Source organism: Euwallacea fornicatus, chromosome 4, assembly GCF_040115645.1.
Source record: "Euwallacea fornicatus isolate EFF26 chromosome 4, ASM4011564v1, whole genome shotgun sequence".
NCBI classification, from domain to species: Eukaryota; Metazoa; Arthropoda; class Insecta; order Coleoptera; family Curculionidae; genus Euwallacea; species Euwallacea fornicatus.
Window position 1 is genome coordinate 4,219,482 of NC_089544.1, and position 19,860 is coordinate 4,239,341.

The 19,860-nt window shown below is 34.4% G+C and overlaps 2 protein-coding genes across 7 annotated transcripts in view; one reads left to right on the top strand and one right to left on the bottom strand.

Moving 5' to 3' along the window:
• Window positions 1-19,860, bottom strand: part of for (cGMP-dependent protein kinase for) — a 132,049-nt gene that overhangs the window by 24,069 nt on the left and 88,120 nt on the right. The window contains exons 1-2 of one of the 6 annotated variants that reach the window (XM_066281808.1): window positions 18,994-19,302; window positions 300-1,492 (exon numbers count right to left, since the gene is read on the bottom strand). The exons of the other annotated variants lie outside the window; for them this stretch is intronic. Of the exons in view, the coding sequence (XP_066137905.1) occupies window positions 300-1,455 (1,156 nt within the window). The 5' untranslated portion in view covers window positions 1,456-1,492; window positions 18,994-19,302. Of the gene's footprint in view, window positions 1-299; window positions 1,493-18,993; window positions 19,303-19,860 lie in introns of those variants that run through there. 6 annotated transcript variants of the gene reach the window in all.
• The window catches only part of Drgx (Dorsal root ganglia homeobox), a 190,060-nt gene that overhangs the window by 13,759 nt on the left and 156,441 nt on the right, over window positions 1-19,860 (top strand). The gene's annotated exons all lie outside the window — the stretch shown is intronic.

Sequence of the window (19,860 nt, forward strand, 5' to 3'; positions counted from 1 at the left end):
ATTCAAATATTATATTTCTTAAATGTTACTATTTTTAGGTATTATTTTTCACCATCGAAATAATAGTTATTTAAAGCACGTGTGTATTAATGACGGCAATTGATAACTGAGAATCTTTGTTCCAGTTTAAATAGTTTTGGATGTGGAACAATCAGTAGACTTAATTGTTTAAAAAAATGATTAAAATCGTCCTCAAAATATTTATAAATAATTTATAAAATAATTTAGTTATTATGATTCGTTTATTCGTTTCTTACGAGGTAATGCACTTGGGTCTTCAAAGTATGGTTTAGATTTACCTTTTTCTTTAGAATTTGCTCCTTTCCGGCGATTAGCACTTAAGGTCCCACAACTAAACTCAGAAACACTATCTTTGCTTATATTACCAGTTCTTCTACGCCTTACTGCATACGTATGCACCGGCACTAAAAGTTTTGGTCTGGGGATGGTAAAATCAGTATTCCTCAACGCAGAATTAGATGGGGAGCCGTGCTCCATCTTAGTCCTATGCTCCCCACCATCCTTGTAAATGCTATTGTAAACTACATCATAATAATGATCGTCTTCCTCCTGGTCACTTTTAACCACACTTAACTCACTGCTGGAACAAGATGAAGGGACAATGTGTTTAGGAGGCAGCCTCTGCCGTATTTTCTTAGAGTGCTCATAATATCCACTATCATTTCTAATGAGATCTTTGCCTCCATTTTCACTTACTGTAAGATACTGGTTCTGCATGTCGACCCACTGACTAATCCTCCCATCATCTATAACTTCCACATCTTTATCAGTATAACTTATTTGCTGTAATAACTCATGGGTCGGGTTGACTATGACTCGCACGTGACTATTTTCAGAAGCATTATCACGTTTCACAATTTCTTCATCAATGTCAGTGCTAATTTCATCAAACCTAACGCTCTTTTTTATTTGACGTTGCAGATCTTCAATGACTATTTGAAACTTCTCTTGCTCACCACCATCCAGTTGTAACTTAGCTCTGGGTTTCGGAACTGGGTGGAGGTTTGTGATGGTGGGCTCTTGGATAATACCTTGTGCAGCTACAAAGTAGTTATTGTGATCGTTGGTTTTGGCAACTTTGGAGTTGATTTTAGATAAAATCTTATCACTGTGGTATTTCAACCTAATGCTGTCATTACTCTTAAGTTTTCTTGGAGCGGAGTAAAGGTCTTCATTATTATCTTTTCTAATCTCCTCCAATATGTGCTGATACTGACCTAACCTCGATGAAACAGTACCATCACTTTTTGTACTATATTTATCCCAGGAGTTGGATTTCGAGCTGCCGCTCGACAAATTTTTTTGCGCATCGATCCAGTTTGCTTCATAAAGCTGCCCTCTGGCATGGTTTGGTATGTCCATTTCCAGCCATGCAGGGTCGTTAATAACTGCTTTTCCAGGATATCGCTTGATTTTCATGGTTGGTAATTGCATGTAGCTCAGTTTAGCACATGTCTTCTCTTAGAGAAAGCTGAAAAAAAACGCTTAGGGTTACAATCTAATTAGAAATACGTGGTGCTGACTCAGAGGTGTTGCGTATCCACATGGCTTCCACTTATGGATTCAGTTATTAAATAATCATAGTTCAGTAGTTTGCTAATTTTATTGAATACGTGACTGTACTTGAGATTGGATATAGTTGCTTTGATTATGAAAGCTTGATGCCTGGTCTAAATTTAGTGCGAACAATCCACTTTATAACCAAGTGTGTTCATTGAACTTCCGATATCCAGAAGTTTCAGGGAGATAAAAAAAAATAAATCCACAGTTTTGGTATAGAGAGTTAGTCTAAGTTTCGTCGGATGGTTTACTGGTTTGGACAATTTCCTAATTTTTTTATTTAAAGCTACAAGTTTCATGTAACTTTTAACAATTAATCAGATTACTAATACGAAGATCTTCTAGATGAAAAATATCCGTATGAACGTCTTCCTGTGAGGGTGTTTAGAATCTTGATTTTTGTAACTTGAGAAAATCGGATCGAATTAAGTATCTTGTTCAGGTTTCGCCAATCACATTCCTCTTCTTTTCGATGTCTGCGGGTAGTTTCGAAAATTTGAAAAAATATTATTTGTACATAAATATTTTATTTTTAATAACTTTTTTTTCCATCTAACATTTTTTTAGAAAAATTAATTTAAAAATAGACATAATCCGAGTTTATGATTTTTTTATACCTTTTAAGTTAAATCGGGTAACACTTGAATTAATATACAATAGATCACACTAGCCGTAATAAATTAATTTATCGGAATCGATTTTATATTCTCTCTGATGAAATGTATCTGGCATATCACCATTATTCCTTATCTGCATTGTTTAGAAAGGTCATCTGCATATTACAAAAGTCATTGGGTTTTTGCATTTGTGAGCAAGGTTGAGCAATTGTTTCCGGTATAAATTTACATGTTGATGTAATACAACTGCATACAGGGAAAAAACTGTGTTGAAAGTTGGTGTCTATAGAAAAATTATTGAGTTTGATTAAATTACCTTTCAAGAATTAATTAAACTCTTATATTGAAGCTATCATTTGGGAAAACAATTTCAAAAATTTCTCATCATGAATTCTTCTTTTACGAAGAATTACTCAGACTAGGAACGTTAACTAAGACCTACTTGTTCCATTACAAAATAACTTTGGCTTTACTAAGCCAGACCTAAACAAACTAAGACCATCCTCTACTTTGACATTCATAGGAAATAAATTGAAGACAATATGAGATAAATGAATTTCTTTGGAGGAATAATGATGTACGAGGGTTGGGCTTAACAAAGCCAAACTTCTTTCACAATAGAACAAGCGGGTTCAAGCATAATATAATATGCGGACGATCGTACTACTGCTGAGTAATTGAGTGTCTCTTACTTTTAAAAGAAGTTTTATGTGCGAATCCCTTTTTAATGAAAGCAACATTTTATAAAATCCTATTTGTTTTTAGCTTTCCAATTCTGAATTTAATTCAAGTTTAAATATTCATATTGTTCAGCATAGAAAACTGCGACATCGCCATTCCCGCGTTTCCTTCTACATCGAGGAATAGAAGCCCCGCATAAATTCGTTAAACATTTTAGGAATTTTTTTAATAAAAATGATGGAACATTTCAAATATTGTTATTAGTTGAGCATTTTTGACATAATAGCTATGCATACAGGGTTACCCATGTATATTAAAACGTCCTGATTTCTTTGAGAAATTCTGAACATATTTCACGTAGCATACTCATGGCTAAATTTAATGGTTTACGAAAAATAAATACAAAAAATAGATATAACTAAAGAACTATTAGTACTTAAAAAGTAGAAATATAAATTACTGTAATCTAATGTATTAAATGGTCAAATTTTCCCGGTTGACTTCGTAACAGTGGACAAATCTCAACGCAAATTCCTCAAGAGCTCCTCTTATCATTTGAGGAGATATTTGTTGAGCTTATTGAAATACACCCTATTTTTCATATAAATCCCATAAAAAAAACCTCATAGCGGTGAGGTCAAGCGATCTATTGCCAGAGGCTACTTTAGTTGCCATATTGCGTGAATGGGTGTTACATGAAATATGTTCAGAGTTTCTCAAACAACTCAAAAACGTCATGATACATATATATGAGGTTCCATAAGGAAAACATGAAAAAGTATATTTATTAATTCTAGACGGGTACCAGGGTACTGCTACAAACAAAGGTACAAGAAATGCACAATTAAAAACAATATTTGACATGTTCCACCAGTTTCATGAAAAATATTAATTAAAAATTATAAATTTTTGACGAATTTATGCAGGACTTTTGGTCTTCTATGAATGTATATCAGACACTGAATTTGCTGTGACGTTAGCACTAAAAAAATGAGGTAAAGTTCAACAATACATTTTTCATACGAATTATATTAAACGTTCTCAACAGAGAATTACTTAGAATTCAACGCAAAATTATCTGATTTTTATCACGACTTGATAACCAGGAAAAACATTAGTCACTTTGTGGGTATTCCTAAAACTCTTGAATTGAATAAATATCTGAAAAAAGTATACCATCAGACTTTTTCGACTTGAGAAAGAGAAAAAATGGAAATTCGACGGAAGTCGATATTCTCACGGTGTGAAGAGAAAGAAGTATTTATATTGATTTGAGCCGCGAACTGTTTGACCATTGATTGCTACTTAGAACTTCCGTTCAAATATTTTAATGAACTATCACTTTGCCACCATGTGATTATATGAACTTTTTCTTATGAGATTAAAGCCTGACAGGTTGTAATTAGTATTCAACATACATTTGCTTTAATAATGTAGTGTAAGATCTACATTAATTAAACAGATATTTTAAGGCGTAGATAAGCTGCAAGTAGAGAAAAAGTAGGCAAATGTACAGGGTAAAAGAGTTATTTCTGTCTCGGTTTTGCATACACCTCCACTTCGGAAAATTGCTTGACCAAGCGAGTGAAGTAAACCTTAACAGTGGAATAACACAGATGCGATAATAAGCACTTAGGAGAAATTTATAATTAATTCAGCGGTTATGCAGGATTGGACTGAGGCAAGGAGTTTTTTAAAGAGTTTTATGCTGGAGGATTAGAATATTATGAAAAGAGAGGTTTAAAAAACTTTAGCTTGGCTGCTACGAATGATCCAAGAAAGGTGTTACTACCTGGACATTTTGAATCAAGAACAATGGCTGGTTAGTTCAGGCATACCGATGTATGTTTACATATATATTTAAAAATTCAACAACAAACACCATTAAGGCATTCTCTGTATCAGTAATTCTTTACATTTCTCTCGAAAAATTCTCATGACATAGCAATAATGCTGATATTGTTATAGGAAAGGTGTTCCCTAATTTAACTGTCGACGGTGAAATCGATCACATCTACATATTGAAAATTTCCCTGTGATTTAATTTCATTAACCTATGCAAATGAATTTGAAATAGACAATAATCCAAACGCAACTAAACAATCAAACTTAGTGCAAGTCTTGTACCAATTCTTGAGGTCTTGTGAAACCGGACCTCTGTGAATAAGATAACCTTGCGGTCTTGCTGGCAAGCCATAATAAATTGCAGTTTCCATTGTGCAAATATAAATATATGTGTGGTTTCGGACTTTCACTCATCGCACTAATTTGCGATTCTGGTCACTCTGGCAGTAGTAATTTGACATGAATCATATTTATTCAGCTCGATATTATTTGATTTTGATTGGCGTGTATTATATATCCAATATTGGCAATGAAAGTTTGATAGTTACCAAGAGCTCGGAGGATGCACGTTGTTAGTGAATATGCGAGTTGAAGCAAGGCTGCAAGCTATTAGCTAGATTTCGATGCTACGATAATTTAATTTAAATAAAAATATTATTACAAGCCCTAACCACCAAGTGTTCGAAAAAATAAAAATTCTTAGAAAAAAATAACTATTTTTAATTATTATGCAAATTTATGTAATTAATTTCACAACAAACTTGTTCAATAATATAGCTATTACGTAAAGTACCATAACCTAAGTCAGTGGAATATATCGACAATAACAAAATAACGAAGAATGGTGCAAAAAAGGTGACAACAATATATTCGAAATTCCAATTTATTATTATATTTTTCCAATCAATTTATATTTGTTCTAAATATTCAAATTCCAAACAAAAGCAAGTACTGGTCATTTATTTTAAGCACGATCTCACATGATCGTGATTTTTGTAAATTCGAAGTTGGGTTTTACGTTTAATTAATATTGTAAAATGGTGCGCGGAAGAGCTACAGACGAAAATGTTCGTAAATTAGTAATAAAAAAATACTGCCAAGGACGAAAAATTCTTGAAATTGCCCAAAAGTCACACTTACCCAAATCAACAGTGGGACACATTTTAAAAATCTACCAAACTAGTCGTAGCACTGCGAAAAAGGGTAAAAGTACAGGAAGACCGAAAATATTAACCGAAACAAATCGTAGATTACTAGTTGAAATATGTAAAAAAAGACGTCGAAATACTGTCAGAGCCCTAACTGCCCAATGAAATAACCAAAACAGGACATAAGTTATCTGGGGAACGTTATAGGAAATGGATACAGAAATCTGGACTTTGTTTTTGTAAAGTATTATTCAACATTGAATAAAACGATATTCTACACAAGCATTGTGGGTTAAAGAAAAACCTCTTCTGACAGAGGAACAAAAGAAAAATCGGCTTCTGTGGGCCAAATAAATGGCTCTCTGAACTGTTGAAGATTGGGCAAAAGTCATCTTTAGTAATGAATCCGCATTTAATGCATGTGTTGGCGATTATAAGCCACAAGTTATTAGGAATAAAAATAAAGCGTTTCACAAAAACTGCCTAAAAAGAACGGCCCAGTTCCCCAATGGTGTTATGATATGGGGCTGTATGTTGGCAGGAGATTTGGGATGTCAGTGAAATGTGTGAGAGGAAATGTGAGTTCATAAATGGCACCCTAATCGCTACAAAATACCAGTAAATTTTAGAAAAAAATATCTTCCTCAACGTTGAGAATCTTTTTCCAAACGACTATTTTATATTTCAATAGGATGCTGCATCTTCCCACATGACTAAATCGACAGAAAATGGTTCGGAGATTATGACATTAATGTTCTATCGTGGCCCTTAAGCAGTAAAGACTTAAATGTGATTGGGAATTTATGGCATATAATGAAACAAAAATCACGAAATAACCCACTTAAAAGTATTGCGGAATTAAAAGCGAAAAATCACTAAAATACGGGAAAATTTTGCTTCTAATTTATACCATAAACTTCGACTGCCATATTTCGAGCAATTATTAAACCCGAAGGAGACGTCACGCCATATTAATCTTTTTTTGTTTCATTATTATGAGTATTTTGTTCTCACCGTTTTTTGCACCATTTTTCATTATTTTGTTATTGTTGGTGTATTTCACTTAATTGGGTTTTGGTACTTCATGGAATTATTGAACAAGTTGTGTTTTGAAATGAATTACATAAATTTACATATTAATTAAAAATAGTTATTATTCTTCTAAAAATGTTTATTTTTTCGAACGTTTAGTTGCTTGGGCTCGTATTTTCATTATAAAAAAAACAAACGATTTTTTTCTTTTCTAAATTTCAACACCCTGTATTTCGAAAGTGAAGTGATTGCGGGTATATTTGTTTATCTCCTATTTTGACCCAAGGAACATTTTCTGAAATTTGCACCGCATGTTTAAGAAACACCCTGTACATAATGTAAGGTGACTTTGTTTCCTTCAATTTCGCTGCCATTAATTAGTGTCTTCTTTGCCAAAACCAGTGGAAAACAATGCAATGTGCAATGGAGGAGTACTATGAATTCACATGTTGTTCAGTTGCTCGATTATCCCAATGCGAACGACAACCGCAGAACGAAAACAACATAGTTTCAGTATTATATATTAGTACAAGTGGGCATTTCAAACACCAGAGTCGAATTCATATATAATTTTTTTTTCAAATGTTTCAAATATTTGAAAACGTTGTTTCAAAATAATAAATTTAAAAAAATTGGACCTTTACTACGTTGGAGTGCAAAATTAACAGGACACTTAAATTTTTACATATTTTTTATAATAAAAAAAATAATTTTTTTTCTGAAATCTTGTTTATATTCAATTAGCCACAACGGTTTTTCGAGTTTCATCTTATTTAGATAACTTTTGTCTGTATAGGCCATAAAAACTTGAAGCATTACTGTTTCTTGAATATCAGGGCGAAACAAGTGTCGTAAATTGAGGAGCATTACTCCAAGTTATTTCGCCATATTCAGTTTTAGCAATTTTTCCTCTCGTAAAAATGCAATATTAAGTTTCCAATTCTTGTAACGAAAAAACTATGACACCTAAATTCGTAGGGGTAATTGAAATGCTGAACGACACATTGAACAATGCTTAGAGAAACATGTAGCGCTATTTGTTGGTGAAAATTCGTGTTTGTAGCACATCCATACTTTGCAAGGACAACGCGAGGGTACTCGGACGAAGTTGGTATCCCTTTATTACCGTGGCCGCCGAGAAATCCAGACTCGAACCCGATTGAACATGCCTGCAATACTCTGGGCAGATTCATTCGTTGTGTTCGTGCTGAGTTTCGATTCAAAAATGATTTGGAACAAATATTTTATGACCAATAAGGGTGAATCCCCTAGGAAGAAATTGCCACGTTGATCCGTAGCATGTCCATTCGCATGGACGCTGTGATTAGAGCTCGTGTTGTTTTCCGTTTAGAATATGTTTTTTTTTGCTAGCAGATTTGTAGACTTTCTTCTTTTTTTGTGTGGTGTTTCCTATTTTTCTTTTTTCCATTTTTTTCTGCATGAAAAATTCTTAACTACCCAATATTCAATTTAATCAAACATTCGACCAATGTCACTGTAAATCTTTTTACAATTCTTGTTTTCTGAAAAAATCTAAGCGTCCGCTTAACTTTGCATTCCGGCGTAGCAACTGAAATTTTAGGAAATTGAAGTAATTAAGATGGCAGTTTGCGGCGTGGTTTTTTAGAAAGTTGTGGTTTGATAAATCCAAGGAATATAACCCAATAAGTGCAAATAAATAAAACAAATACATGGAAACAGCAGCGGTAGCCTATAATTAGATGCGATATAATCACGAATCGTGAATAATAATACTCGCAGATCAGGCAGCAAAAGTGAAATTATAATTTGCCGACTGCTGCCTTGTGCCGATGGACTACTTTTAACCGAAGACTGAAGATGAAGATGAGTGTCGCAGTACTTTATTAGCGCCACTACGTGTATAAACTAAACGTAGAAAGTGCAGAAATCGATTGAAGAAACCTATTATTCGGGCATATTTTCAGAACATAGAAATTTTAATCGTACCAATTAGTCTAAATTTTTGATATTCGGCCATTACTAAAATTCGAGGTCACTTAAACCTTTAGAATAGAATCCGAAATGTGAGGCGGAGGAAACCCGGCCTGCTTACGTCGGGTCTCAAACTCCTGGTCATTTTGCCGGCAAGATCACTTCCATGGGAATCGAAAAATTGATCCATAATCTGCTCCGACTTCGTCGTTGCTATAGATACGACATTGCCGGCAATTGTTGCAGACGTTTGAAAAACCGGACCTTACCAAGTCACTACTCGGAGTGCCCAGACATAATAAGTTTGTAAAAAATATTTTATAAAAATAGTACATTAACCCAACAATAACAGAGATTTGCAATGTAAATTCCGAATTAATTTATTCAGCTAACGATGGATATGTGCAATATTTGTTTTAATTCCAGTTCATTAATTTCTTTGTGCCGTAACGTGGAAGAATAATATGGGGCAGGTGGCCTAACTTAAACTAATCTTTGGCGAAGACGGTATGGCCCACTCTTGATGGCAAAATGAAGTATGTCTGCAAACTGAAATTTACGTTCAGACCACTAAAGAGGAAGTAGGTCGAGAATAGAGAACCATTCGAAGATATAGTCTAGCTGGAGTGGTACGTATTAATTTTTTAACGTTTCTTTCAAAGCGAACGTGACCGCACGCTTAGTGGCTCCTCGTTATGGCCCCAAAGAAGTTTTTTTGTGTGCTTAAAATCTTTTCAAGTTAAGCAGCTTTTCAAGCCAGATTAATAGTTTCTGGTTCGCTCACGCAAACGAAAACTATGTTTCCAACAGCGGAAATAATGCAAATTGTTACACAACATTTGCCAAACATTCTCAATTCCAATGTTATCGAACAATTGCTCAGCAGCTATGCTGCAAGGTTAAGAGAGAAAGCTAAAGGATATGTTTAGCTCTTTACATCCTACACAGCAAACCTTTCGTTCTGTACATTTATTTATACACAGAACAACTCTAAAAATCCATCAGATAATTCTTGATCAAACAGTTAAAATTAGGCGTTTCCCTAATGAAATGAGGTCGGTAATTTGTGCACAACATTCTCTCTTTGAAATGCATTTTCAGTTTGACGCCACTGGTGATTAATGGTTTTCGCAAAGGAGAGGTTTGTCTTGTATTTAAATATAGCAATCTAATACATATCACTCTGATAAATGTTGTGATGATGATGCACCAGTTCAACGACTTGTTTATTATAAGATTCGGGAAGTGATGTTTTATCTCACCTTCACGTTCTCTCAATTTTGGGAGCTTCCGTGTTTCTCACAATTATGGCATATTAAAAATAAGTTGGGTACTGTTTTATCACATCCAATTTTAGATTAGATTTTTGAGCTACCAGACAATCAGACTCCGTGTAGATATCAACAACAATGATACTTGAAATGAACAATAATTTAGATTAGAAGAGGTTCTTGCATAAAGTAGTCGGGAGGATGATTAACGGGAATTTTTTACCCGCTCCTTCTTGAGAAATGCGAATTGTCGCATCATCATCGGCAAATTGTTAACCTGGATTATACTGGGTGTTCATTTCAAAACGAACCAGCCGAAATATCTCTTGATTGGGGGGAGAATTAAAAAAAAAACGTCTGTTTTAGTCATGAATCAACTTGATTTTTGAATGGGCATGTCAATACAAACAAATGTAGATATTAGGACTATGAAAATCCGCATCTATTTCATGAAAGTCATATTCTATTTCTTCAAAAATCAACGTTCAAGCAGAAATCTATGGAAAGGAAATTGTAGGGCCACTCTTTTTGGAGGAAAATTTAACTGGTGAACTGTATCCGAAACTTTTACAAAATTCGATAGGCCGTCTTATTGTTCAATCTCTGGAAAATCAAGTTGATGAAAATGGTACTTTGGAACTTAATGAACATAATATGCATTTCCAACGAGATCGAGCTTCTCGTCGCTATGTCTTAGAAATTCGAGAATGGTTCAAAAAACGATTTCCGGAAAAATGGACACGCCGAAGGGGTGCATTGGAATGGCCAACGCTATCTCCGGATCTGAGTCCACTAGACTTTTTTGGAGGTTACTTAACAAGGAAAGTGTTTAGAAGTCCATTTGAAAGTATTCAATAATCGAAAGATAAAATATTCCTAGAATGTAACACTATTACCGGAGATAATTTGGCCAATTTTCGCGAAGAATTTGAAAACAAAGTTTATTATTGCCTTGTCAATAACGGCTCACCTTAGGAGCAATAAAATGAATTATTTGATCTCAACAAGACATTTGCACTAGTACACATTTTTCCTTCTAATTTCCGACGGCATTAATCGATTTTAGTTTTCTTTTTTGGTATAGTCACATGGCAAATTGAGTTCTGATTGCATGTGCATGATGTGACACTCGATGGAGAGTGTCATTTGAAATATCGAAGTGAGGGCAGCTGGGGGTGAGGAGATTACCGATACAATTCTCTCTAATGTCAAATTAAATTTCCTCCTAAATATCTAAATAGACATTTTTTTTTATTATTTGAAATTTTCCTCTCAATCAAGAGCTATTTGAGGTGGTTCTAATAGACCAAGTTCTACTACGCAAAGTTTTTTTTGCATATTTTAGAGATAGAAATAGTCGATTAAACGATGGCATATTGAAACAAATTTAAAAAATTGTGTGTGAAAATTTTACTATTACCTTATCAGTAGCTAATTTGCACAAATCGAAGGATAGTTATTTTTATCGTTATATGCCTACCTAATATTGAGAGAGAAAGTGAGACCGGATGTAGGTTATTCGACGTATGCGAAAACTTAATGATCATACGATGAGTACGAATGTGATTGAAATTATTGTTATTTTCTTTAATTCTATATTTGTAGTCCAACATGATCAACATATTAAAATTTGAATTTTTTAACGTTTACGTAGAAATAGGTGCATTGCACGAAGTAAGATGTTGATTGGTAAATAAATCTGCTTTATGGTTATTCTGCTGATTACAACCGATTATTACAAATAAATGATGGAGAACGAAAGTGTGCAAAAATAGGTATAAAATAAAAGCGATAATTGAAGAAGTTAAGTAAAAAATTAAATTTTACTTCGAAATGTGAATTAAAGTTATCATATCGACTAAATGGATAAAAGACTCACGCATTTTTTGGACAGGGCGATTGGAAAATCACTTGCTGCACTTGTGTAAGTGCCCTTACAGTTTCGTAACAGCTAGATGACCGGGAGGCATTACGTACGTAAATTAGGCCAAATCACGTGAAATCTTGTTCGCGTTGTATGTATATAAAAAGCACTGCGTTCAGCTAACGGAGGAATAAAATACTTTCAAATGAGACATATCTATGAGTCTGCTCTTACTTTCTACGAAAAAATTGAGAAACTGACCCTCAAGTTATTAATTTCCAAAATCAACAAATAAAAAATCTAAATTACAAAAAAAAAATAGGTCAAATTGATTGATACCATAAAAGAACGAACTAGCCCTACATAGTTCATTCACCATTTCAAACCTGACGTACCCAGATTCCTCACGGCTCAAGAACTCGATGACCTCTCAGAAGTTCTCTCCAAAGCGATATTTTGTTTTATCTGATGTGCTACGTGAATTTAGAAGACTATAAAATATTTTATATTGTAAATATCAATGGCAAATGAATATGCATGCGTTACAAAGTTCATGCGAAATATATACGGGTGATTGCTTAATTTTATGCTTAACATAATTCTTTTTGAACACTTTATTTAGGTCAGTAACGACAAAGAGAAAGGTTTCTTTGGACGGATCAAATATTGAATAACAGCCTTAGCAGATATTATCTCCAAATAAATTTAAATGCTGTCAGCATTAGATTTATTTCGAGGCGTTTTTAAGGCTTTGGGTACGGCGACCCTTAAAATTTCCCATGTAAAATACTGGACGAATTTGTTCCTTTATGATTTGATGATGATATATTTGGTGACATGCAACAACAAGAAAAAAAAAGGGATTGTTAGCGATCATTTTACCTTTAATTTAAGAACTGGCGCAAATGGCTCTGAGTCGATAATATATAGAGTTGTACTTTTGGAATACTTTTAGCGTATCCAAATTTCTCACTTCTACGAGATGGAAATTTCGAATATTACACAAAATTAATTTTGCGAAATTAGAGTTTAATTAAACTGTGTCAAAATAGCAAATTTTTAATGCAACATTTTTTACTTGTCGTCTTGCTGGACTCGTGTAATACTTGTAATTTACAACATAAATCAAAATAGAAAGCCCGCTTTTTCGGAATTTCTTATTGTTTCCGAGATACTGAAACAGCCGGAGAAAAAAATGGTTATGCCGTAAATCGGTTTCTTGAACAGATAAGATTTAAACGTTAAATTGCAAAGTGGTTCTTGTAAAACGTTGAATACCTGCCTTGTAAAATTATAACATCTAGTTGAACGTTTTACGTAACCCGAAAATATTTCTTAAGAACGTTTAAAGCTTGCGAAAGCTCGCCTCTAAAAAGGGCATGCTTTCTTCTGGACTTGGAAAATCGGATGCCACAAAATTGGCCAAAAACACGAACATAATAAAGGAAAATTATTCTAAATTAATAAAGTGCAGACATCTAATAAAGCTCCGACATAAACAATTATTCATCGGTCAGTCAATTTATTTAGCAATGATCTGTTTCATAACAATTTCGTTACCATAAGCACTAATTGCCAATCTTTTTTATCTCAATCTAAAGCATCATACATCGTTAAAGTAATTACGAGTATAACCATAATATTCCCAAGAAAACTTGAAATACTGTGAATTAATAGCGTTGTTAAAACTGGACTGGCAAACAATAATCGCAGCAACGTATTACAGTTTGAAACATTAATTAGATTGTACGTTTTTTTTTTTTTTGTCGAGAAAAGGATATAATATAGACTTAATTAAATTACATACATACATACATACGTGCTGGGAACGAAATACATTAAAAAATCACTTAATTGCATCTGGTGCTTTGACCAAACCGAGTAGCTGGTTGTCGATTTACCAGAATGTGTCGAAAAATCCGTTTCACCATTGCATTGTGGTTTACATTATAAGACTTGATCGTGATAATTCTAGTTCGTTTTTTCCGTTGAGTGAGCATACGACCTTAACGAAACCTTTTTAGTTTTCGGTTAAACTTGTTTTCTTGTTTAGATTAACTGCTGAAAGGTGTGGGTATCTACCATCTTGCCAAGCTGAGATGCTTGTTTCAGGTACAAACCGAAGCTCTTTTTACTGCGACCAGGAGATAGTAATTTTTTATGCCATTCCTGTTTTATTTAATGGAAGTATATGATTTGTTATCGATACACGCCTCTACGTGCAGCGATAACAAAATGCGATTGTGAAAAGTGTTCCAACACGTTCGTAATTTTTATAAATTTCATTTTTTTTTAAACGGTTCAACACGTATAATATCATTTTGAAAAAGGTACTTAACGAATTCTTTTTGGATATTCGAATTTTTCACCCCTATCCTACTACCCCTATTAACTTTTTATCTTCGAATGGACGCGCACCCAATGTAGTATTTCAATGAGGGATTCGACGGGATGCTGAGAACTAAAATTGGATCTAAAGTTTTCGTAAAAACTTAAATTATTAAATACGAAGCAAAGTGACCCGCTATTACATCTAACAAAATTCAAATTCCTAGAATAAACGCTCAAATTGGGCTCTAGTAATCATTTTGCAATGACGCAGTCGTTCCTCGAGCTCTTTTGTGCATTGTTGCTTCTGTTATTAATTCTAATTTTGTTTGAATTCTAAGGCGTAAATCATCTAATTTTCATAACCCATTTTTGCAAACCGAATCTTGTAAGCCAGCCCGCAAAAAGTAATCAAGGGGCGTTAGATCTGGAGGTCGTGGCGGCCATTCTACTGCACTTCTTCTACCGATCCATCTTCTATGGAAAATCTCATCAAGATACTTTCTCACAGCCATAATATAATGTGGTGGTGCACCAACCTGTTGGAATCAGATATTGGTCACTTGCTCCCCATTTTCTCCAGGATTAATTGCGGTAATTGATCGAGCTGTTTCGTTTTGCAACAAGAGCAAGTGTGATGCGTTGCTTCAGTTTCCCTTTACGAAGAAGTTACGAAACTTACAAACGTGTTGCAACACTTTTCACAAGCGCTGTACATGTATTACGCATCTTGACCCAAACTAGTCTTTAGGCTCTTTTGAGCTTAATCTTAGCACGTTCAAGGAAACTGTCTTCCTGAACAAAATTGCATTTCTTGAAACGTATCTGAACAGTATCACTTCGTAATTCGGAAAATATCTCTCAGATTAAATAATTGATTACGCTTAAATGTGACAATACTACTCGGTAATATTGAAGATCAGTGGTTTTTGTCCGCCTTATTGATGTACTTTTTCGATTGTCGAAAACAGCAAAAACAGAAGACCTTGTATACTCCATTACATGTTGTGTTTTTTCTTTATTATCTTGCGAAATCCTACCGGAGAATTTAAATTCATGAATGCGATGTAATATTCAAACTCATGCCACATTATGTTGTCAACGCCATAGTTATAGAATATATGTGCTCATTAATGGGGAGCGACTATCACTTATGCGGTTGTCAGTAGTCCACACTATGATGGCTATATTTAATATCGTAAAACTACCAATTTTTACAAAACAAAAACGTTTCGGCAGATGATGTCTTCATTAAGTAATAATTTCCACTGGCCTTTAATGATTTACTGTCAATGCTATTTTCGACGTTTTGCATTATTTCTCCATCGACCTTGCGGACACATGGTGGTCCAAATCGAGGCCCACTACTGAGACCTTAGAAACTAGACAGTGGCCGAAAAATTATGACAAAGTTTCACAAATAGTTTCTGCAAAACGACTCTTTAAAATTAAAGTGAATCACAGTGGTTCCGGAATATGTTAATAAAAATTGAAATTTTCATTTTTGATTTTTCAAAATTTGCGCCTCGCTGGACTATGAGCTTAAATCGAAGAATTTCCTATTGAGCCTCAAACTCGATACTTTTTAGGGCTGTAGGTTTTTGTGCTCATAATTAGTAGCTCCAGGTTTGAATTTCCTTACTGAGCCACAACAGCGTTAGTTTTTTCTCAAATTTGGAAAATGTCGAATTTGCAATTATTCTGTCGATAAATATATTTTTTTGTGAGATATTTAACTCCTTGTGTTCTGAAACAGAAGCGCCGAATTGGGGCTTCGACGGGAATTTTAAAATTTTTAGCCTTGAAGACATACAAAAAGAAATTAAATTGGAGTTTCCAATTTTGAAGAGTAAAAAGAACAAGTTCTGAGAAAATCTGATCTAAATTCCGACTTTTAAACAAGGTTCTACCTTATGGCTTTCATCATTGCTATTGAATGCAAAGTGACGGAAAAAACTAACATGTCAATAATTCTGTCTCCTAGTATTGCTGCAGGTATTAAATGTTAAAGGAAATTGTACCCATCCTACAGTGACCTCGATATAGGAAAGAAAATTTTTTGATCGCCAGCAAAACCTCTATACAAAGAAAGCATGGAAAAAAGCTGCTATTAAGAGAAAAGCTACTGTGAACCATTAAGGTAATAACCCCTTAATCTTCGCTGTGAATCTATCAACGTACCAGTTTAATTGCATAAAAATTGCTATTACCGGTTTTTTCCTGAAGAAACAATGTTCCGCATTCAAGAGGAATATCATCAGAACGCTTTCCAATGAAGAGCGTTCTAGAATTTCTATGAGATATTACCAAATTTAGCTAAAATTTTTTACTTATTTGTGTTAAATTATTCAAAGGATTTTCATTAGGGCTTATGGTTAAGCGCACTTCTAGCTTTCAACGGATTATTAACGGCATTACCACATAAATTCAAAACCAAGTTTAGGATAGTTAATTGGGGCTTGTAAAACAGTTATTTGGCATTTTAGTTTTTTGGCTTGTGCTAATTGCTATAGAAGTAGAAAATTACTTTATTACATCCTTTCTTGGTTGTTGTTTTGTAACTATCAAAGCAATAAATGAAGATTTTTGCTTTTACAGCTCCATTTACTATAATAAGAATGTTGACTTAACTACTGTAATATGAGTAGGAAAATTCTTGAGGAACTTTAAAAGAATCGCTGACATCAATACTACTCGAAGTATTCAATTTCTCTTGAATATAGGGCGCCGCAAATGTATACTAATGTCAGGTATTATTTCTGGTTTAATAACTTCTTAATGTTATTGCTACTTATAGTACACTGGGTGTATTATTACTGCAAAGTGTACTTCATTAATTCACAACTGGTCAATTTAAATTAATTAATTAATTAATTAATTAATTAAGAACAACGGTGGAAAAATTCCAATCGTTCGGTTTTTCATTTTTTTTATCGCCGCAAAAAAGATCAAAATAAAACAAAACCTTACACATCTTACACATTTCAACCTTTAAAGCCCAGTTAACATCAATGGCGATATTTAAATGTTGTGAATGCAGAACCTAAATAAGTAGAGCGTGCGAGTTCATTGTGCAACAGAGAGTGATAAAATATATCTTGGTGGTAGGGTTCATTTTGCTTTCGTTATACATCAAAACGTCACAATAAATAATAATAAACTATCATAATAGCCATTGTTATTGGATTGATTTGGAGCAAGAGATGAAATTTATCTCCGTAAGAAAGTTCCGAACGAGTCGTTGCAGCTATTGTTGTAATATCCCTATAGCAGGAATATCTATTTTGTTCCTGATTATCCAACCGTACAAAACCACTTCTGGGAAAGTGGGATGAGCGTAAATGAACTAAACCACGAAAAATTAGGGATCTCAGAAACCACTTGAAATTCCCCGCGAATTGATAAGAAATTGGGAAGTAGGAATATTGTGGGTGTTTCTGAAGGGTGTCTGCTGACAAAGCACTCCTCACGTGTTCCCGTTTTTAAATAAACTTCGACGATTTTGAGAATTTTGTATATACAATGCGGGTCAAAAATGAAGTGCAGTTATTTTAGACGTTCTGCCATTGGAACATAAAGCTGAAAATGCTCTGCAATTGATATGCACAGCGCTAAATTTTGAGATTTTACTTCAGAACTCTTTAGTTTTCGAGATATTAAAAAACAGACACTAGAAGTGAAATTGACCTTCAAACTTTAATTTTCTTTACCAACTCTGGTCTAAGCTGTCCGATATCATTCGAGTAACGGCCCCTGGTTCTTAGATGTTCAGAATAAATAAATGTGTAATATTGTTGCTGCATCGAGGCTTTGAGGTTTTATGACATAAGTTTCATCTGGTGGTCTGTCGATTTTCGGTAAGTGCGTCTTTGTGAAACGAGAAAATAATCGTCAAGATTACCCAATTATATTCCGAGACGTTTCATGTTGATTTGGATTTTACTTAGTGTACTCAAAGGTATATGTAGATGTGCAAGACTGCAATTGCCGGTGCGAAAGCGGCCAATGTCAAATAATATACCAAAATAAGCAAAAAGGAAGAGACAAAATAAATTTAAAAAATATATTTATCCCACTTTTGGGTATCCTGTATAGACCTTTAAAGAACAAAAATGATTTTCAAAATCTGAGCCCTACCCTGTTCAACACTAAGGAACTAGCTGTGAAAGTATAAAAATTAAAAATAGATTTTCCTTCTAGTTAAATTAGTCTGGATTACCAATGACAAATAGTACATATTGCATTAATGATTTGAAAACCTTGAGAATGTAATACTCGATGCATTAAGCGAGGTTTTGGATTTGAAATTCGAGACTTGGAACAGGTTGGACCAGTTGAAAGTCAAACATTCTACTCATATTCCTAGCTAAAGCAATATTGTAAATAATCATAACTCCACTTTAACCACTATTTGAGACAATATCGGTTTCATTGTTTACAGACGTTAAACGCAATAACGATCGTTCAAAGGAAATCATTGCAAAATCAACATTTACACACTTTAATGCCTTCATTTGTTCCAATTCTATGGCCGAGCAATAAACGCATCAAACTTTGAAATTCTTGATAAATAAGCTCTGCTCAAAATTATTTCACCGGATTGGCAACACCTCACTTTGAGTCAACACAAGCGGCTAATTTCGCTAAACATTATAACCAAAACGGTGTCATACCTTTCGAATGCAGGAACTTAGCTGTAACACCGCCTTGAAATTAAGAACATCCCGATGGACACCGAGTTCCCCAGATTTATGTCCCGTTGAGAGTTTCAAAGTCGTAACACCTGGGCCGCGCAGGACAATGCACCCACATCAGACAAAAAGTGGCTGAATTGCGAGGTTGAAGATCGACCGAAGAGATACCAGAAAGGAGAAGAAACTGAAGTGCAAGTGTCAAAAAACGCGACGCACGCGGTTTTGTCGTCGTTGCCTCGCTCGGCGCAACTTTCGCTTACGAGGTACGTCGGTGACTAACCGAAAAGCGAATACTGCGCTGTCGATTGTGGATGTCTTAGCAGTAAAAAGAAAGAGTAAGGCAGCAGCCCCTGCAACGATATACAGTAGAACTCGGCTATAACGAACCTCCAAGGGACTTGGCCTGTCGTTCGTTTTATGCGGCAGAGGTTCGCTGCAGGCGACCGCGGAAAAAAGCTTGTCGATTCAAAATTTCTGTTTTAATCAAATGGTAAATTATACAATTTTTGGTTCCAATAAACACATATACACCCCGCCACAAAATGATGAGACACTTCGAGACTTTCACTGTTTCTTGAAAATAGTGTGTTGGACAGAAATTCCGTGCTCATCCCTGTAGACGGTACTCGTTTCTTATTCAGATAAAAGAACGCCAAGCAGTATTCACCGTTTTTCCAGGAGTTTCATCAACAGAAACATATTTTACTAATTTTTCTGAGCATTAGTGATGTGTAGATCCCCCCTTCTTCACTAGAATTTTGAACATTCGTTTGGGTAAAGATTCCTATAGTTTTTTTGAAGCCTCCAAGACATTGCGTTCTAACTATGAACCATTGTCCTTTTGGG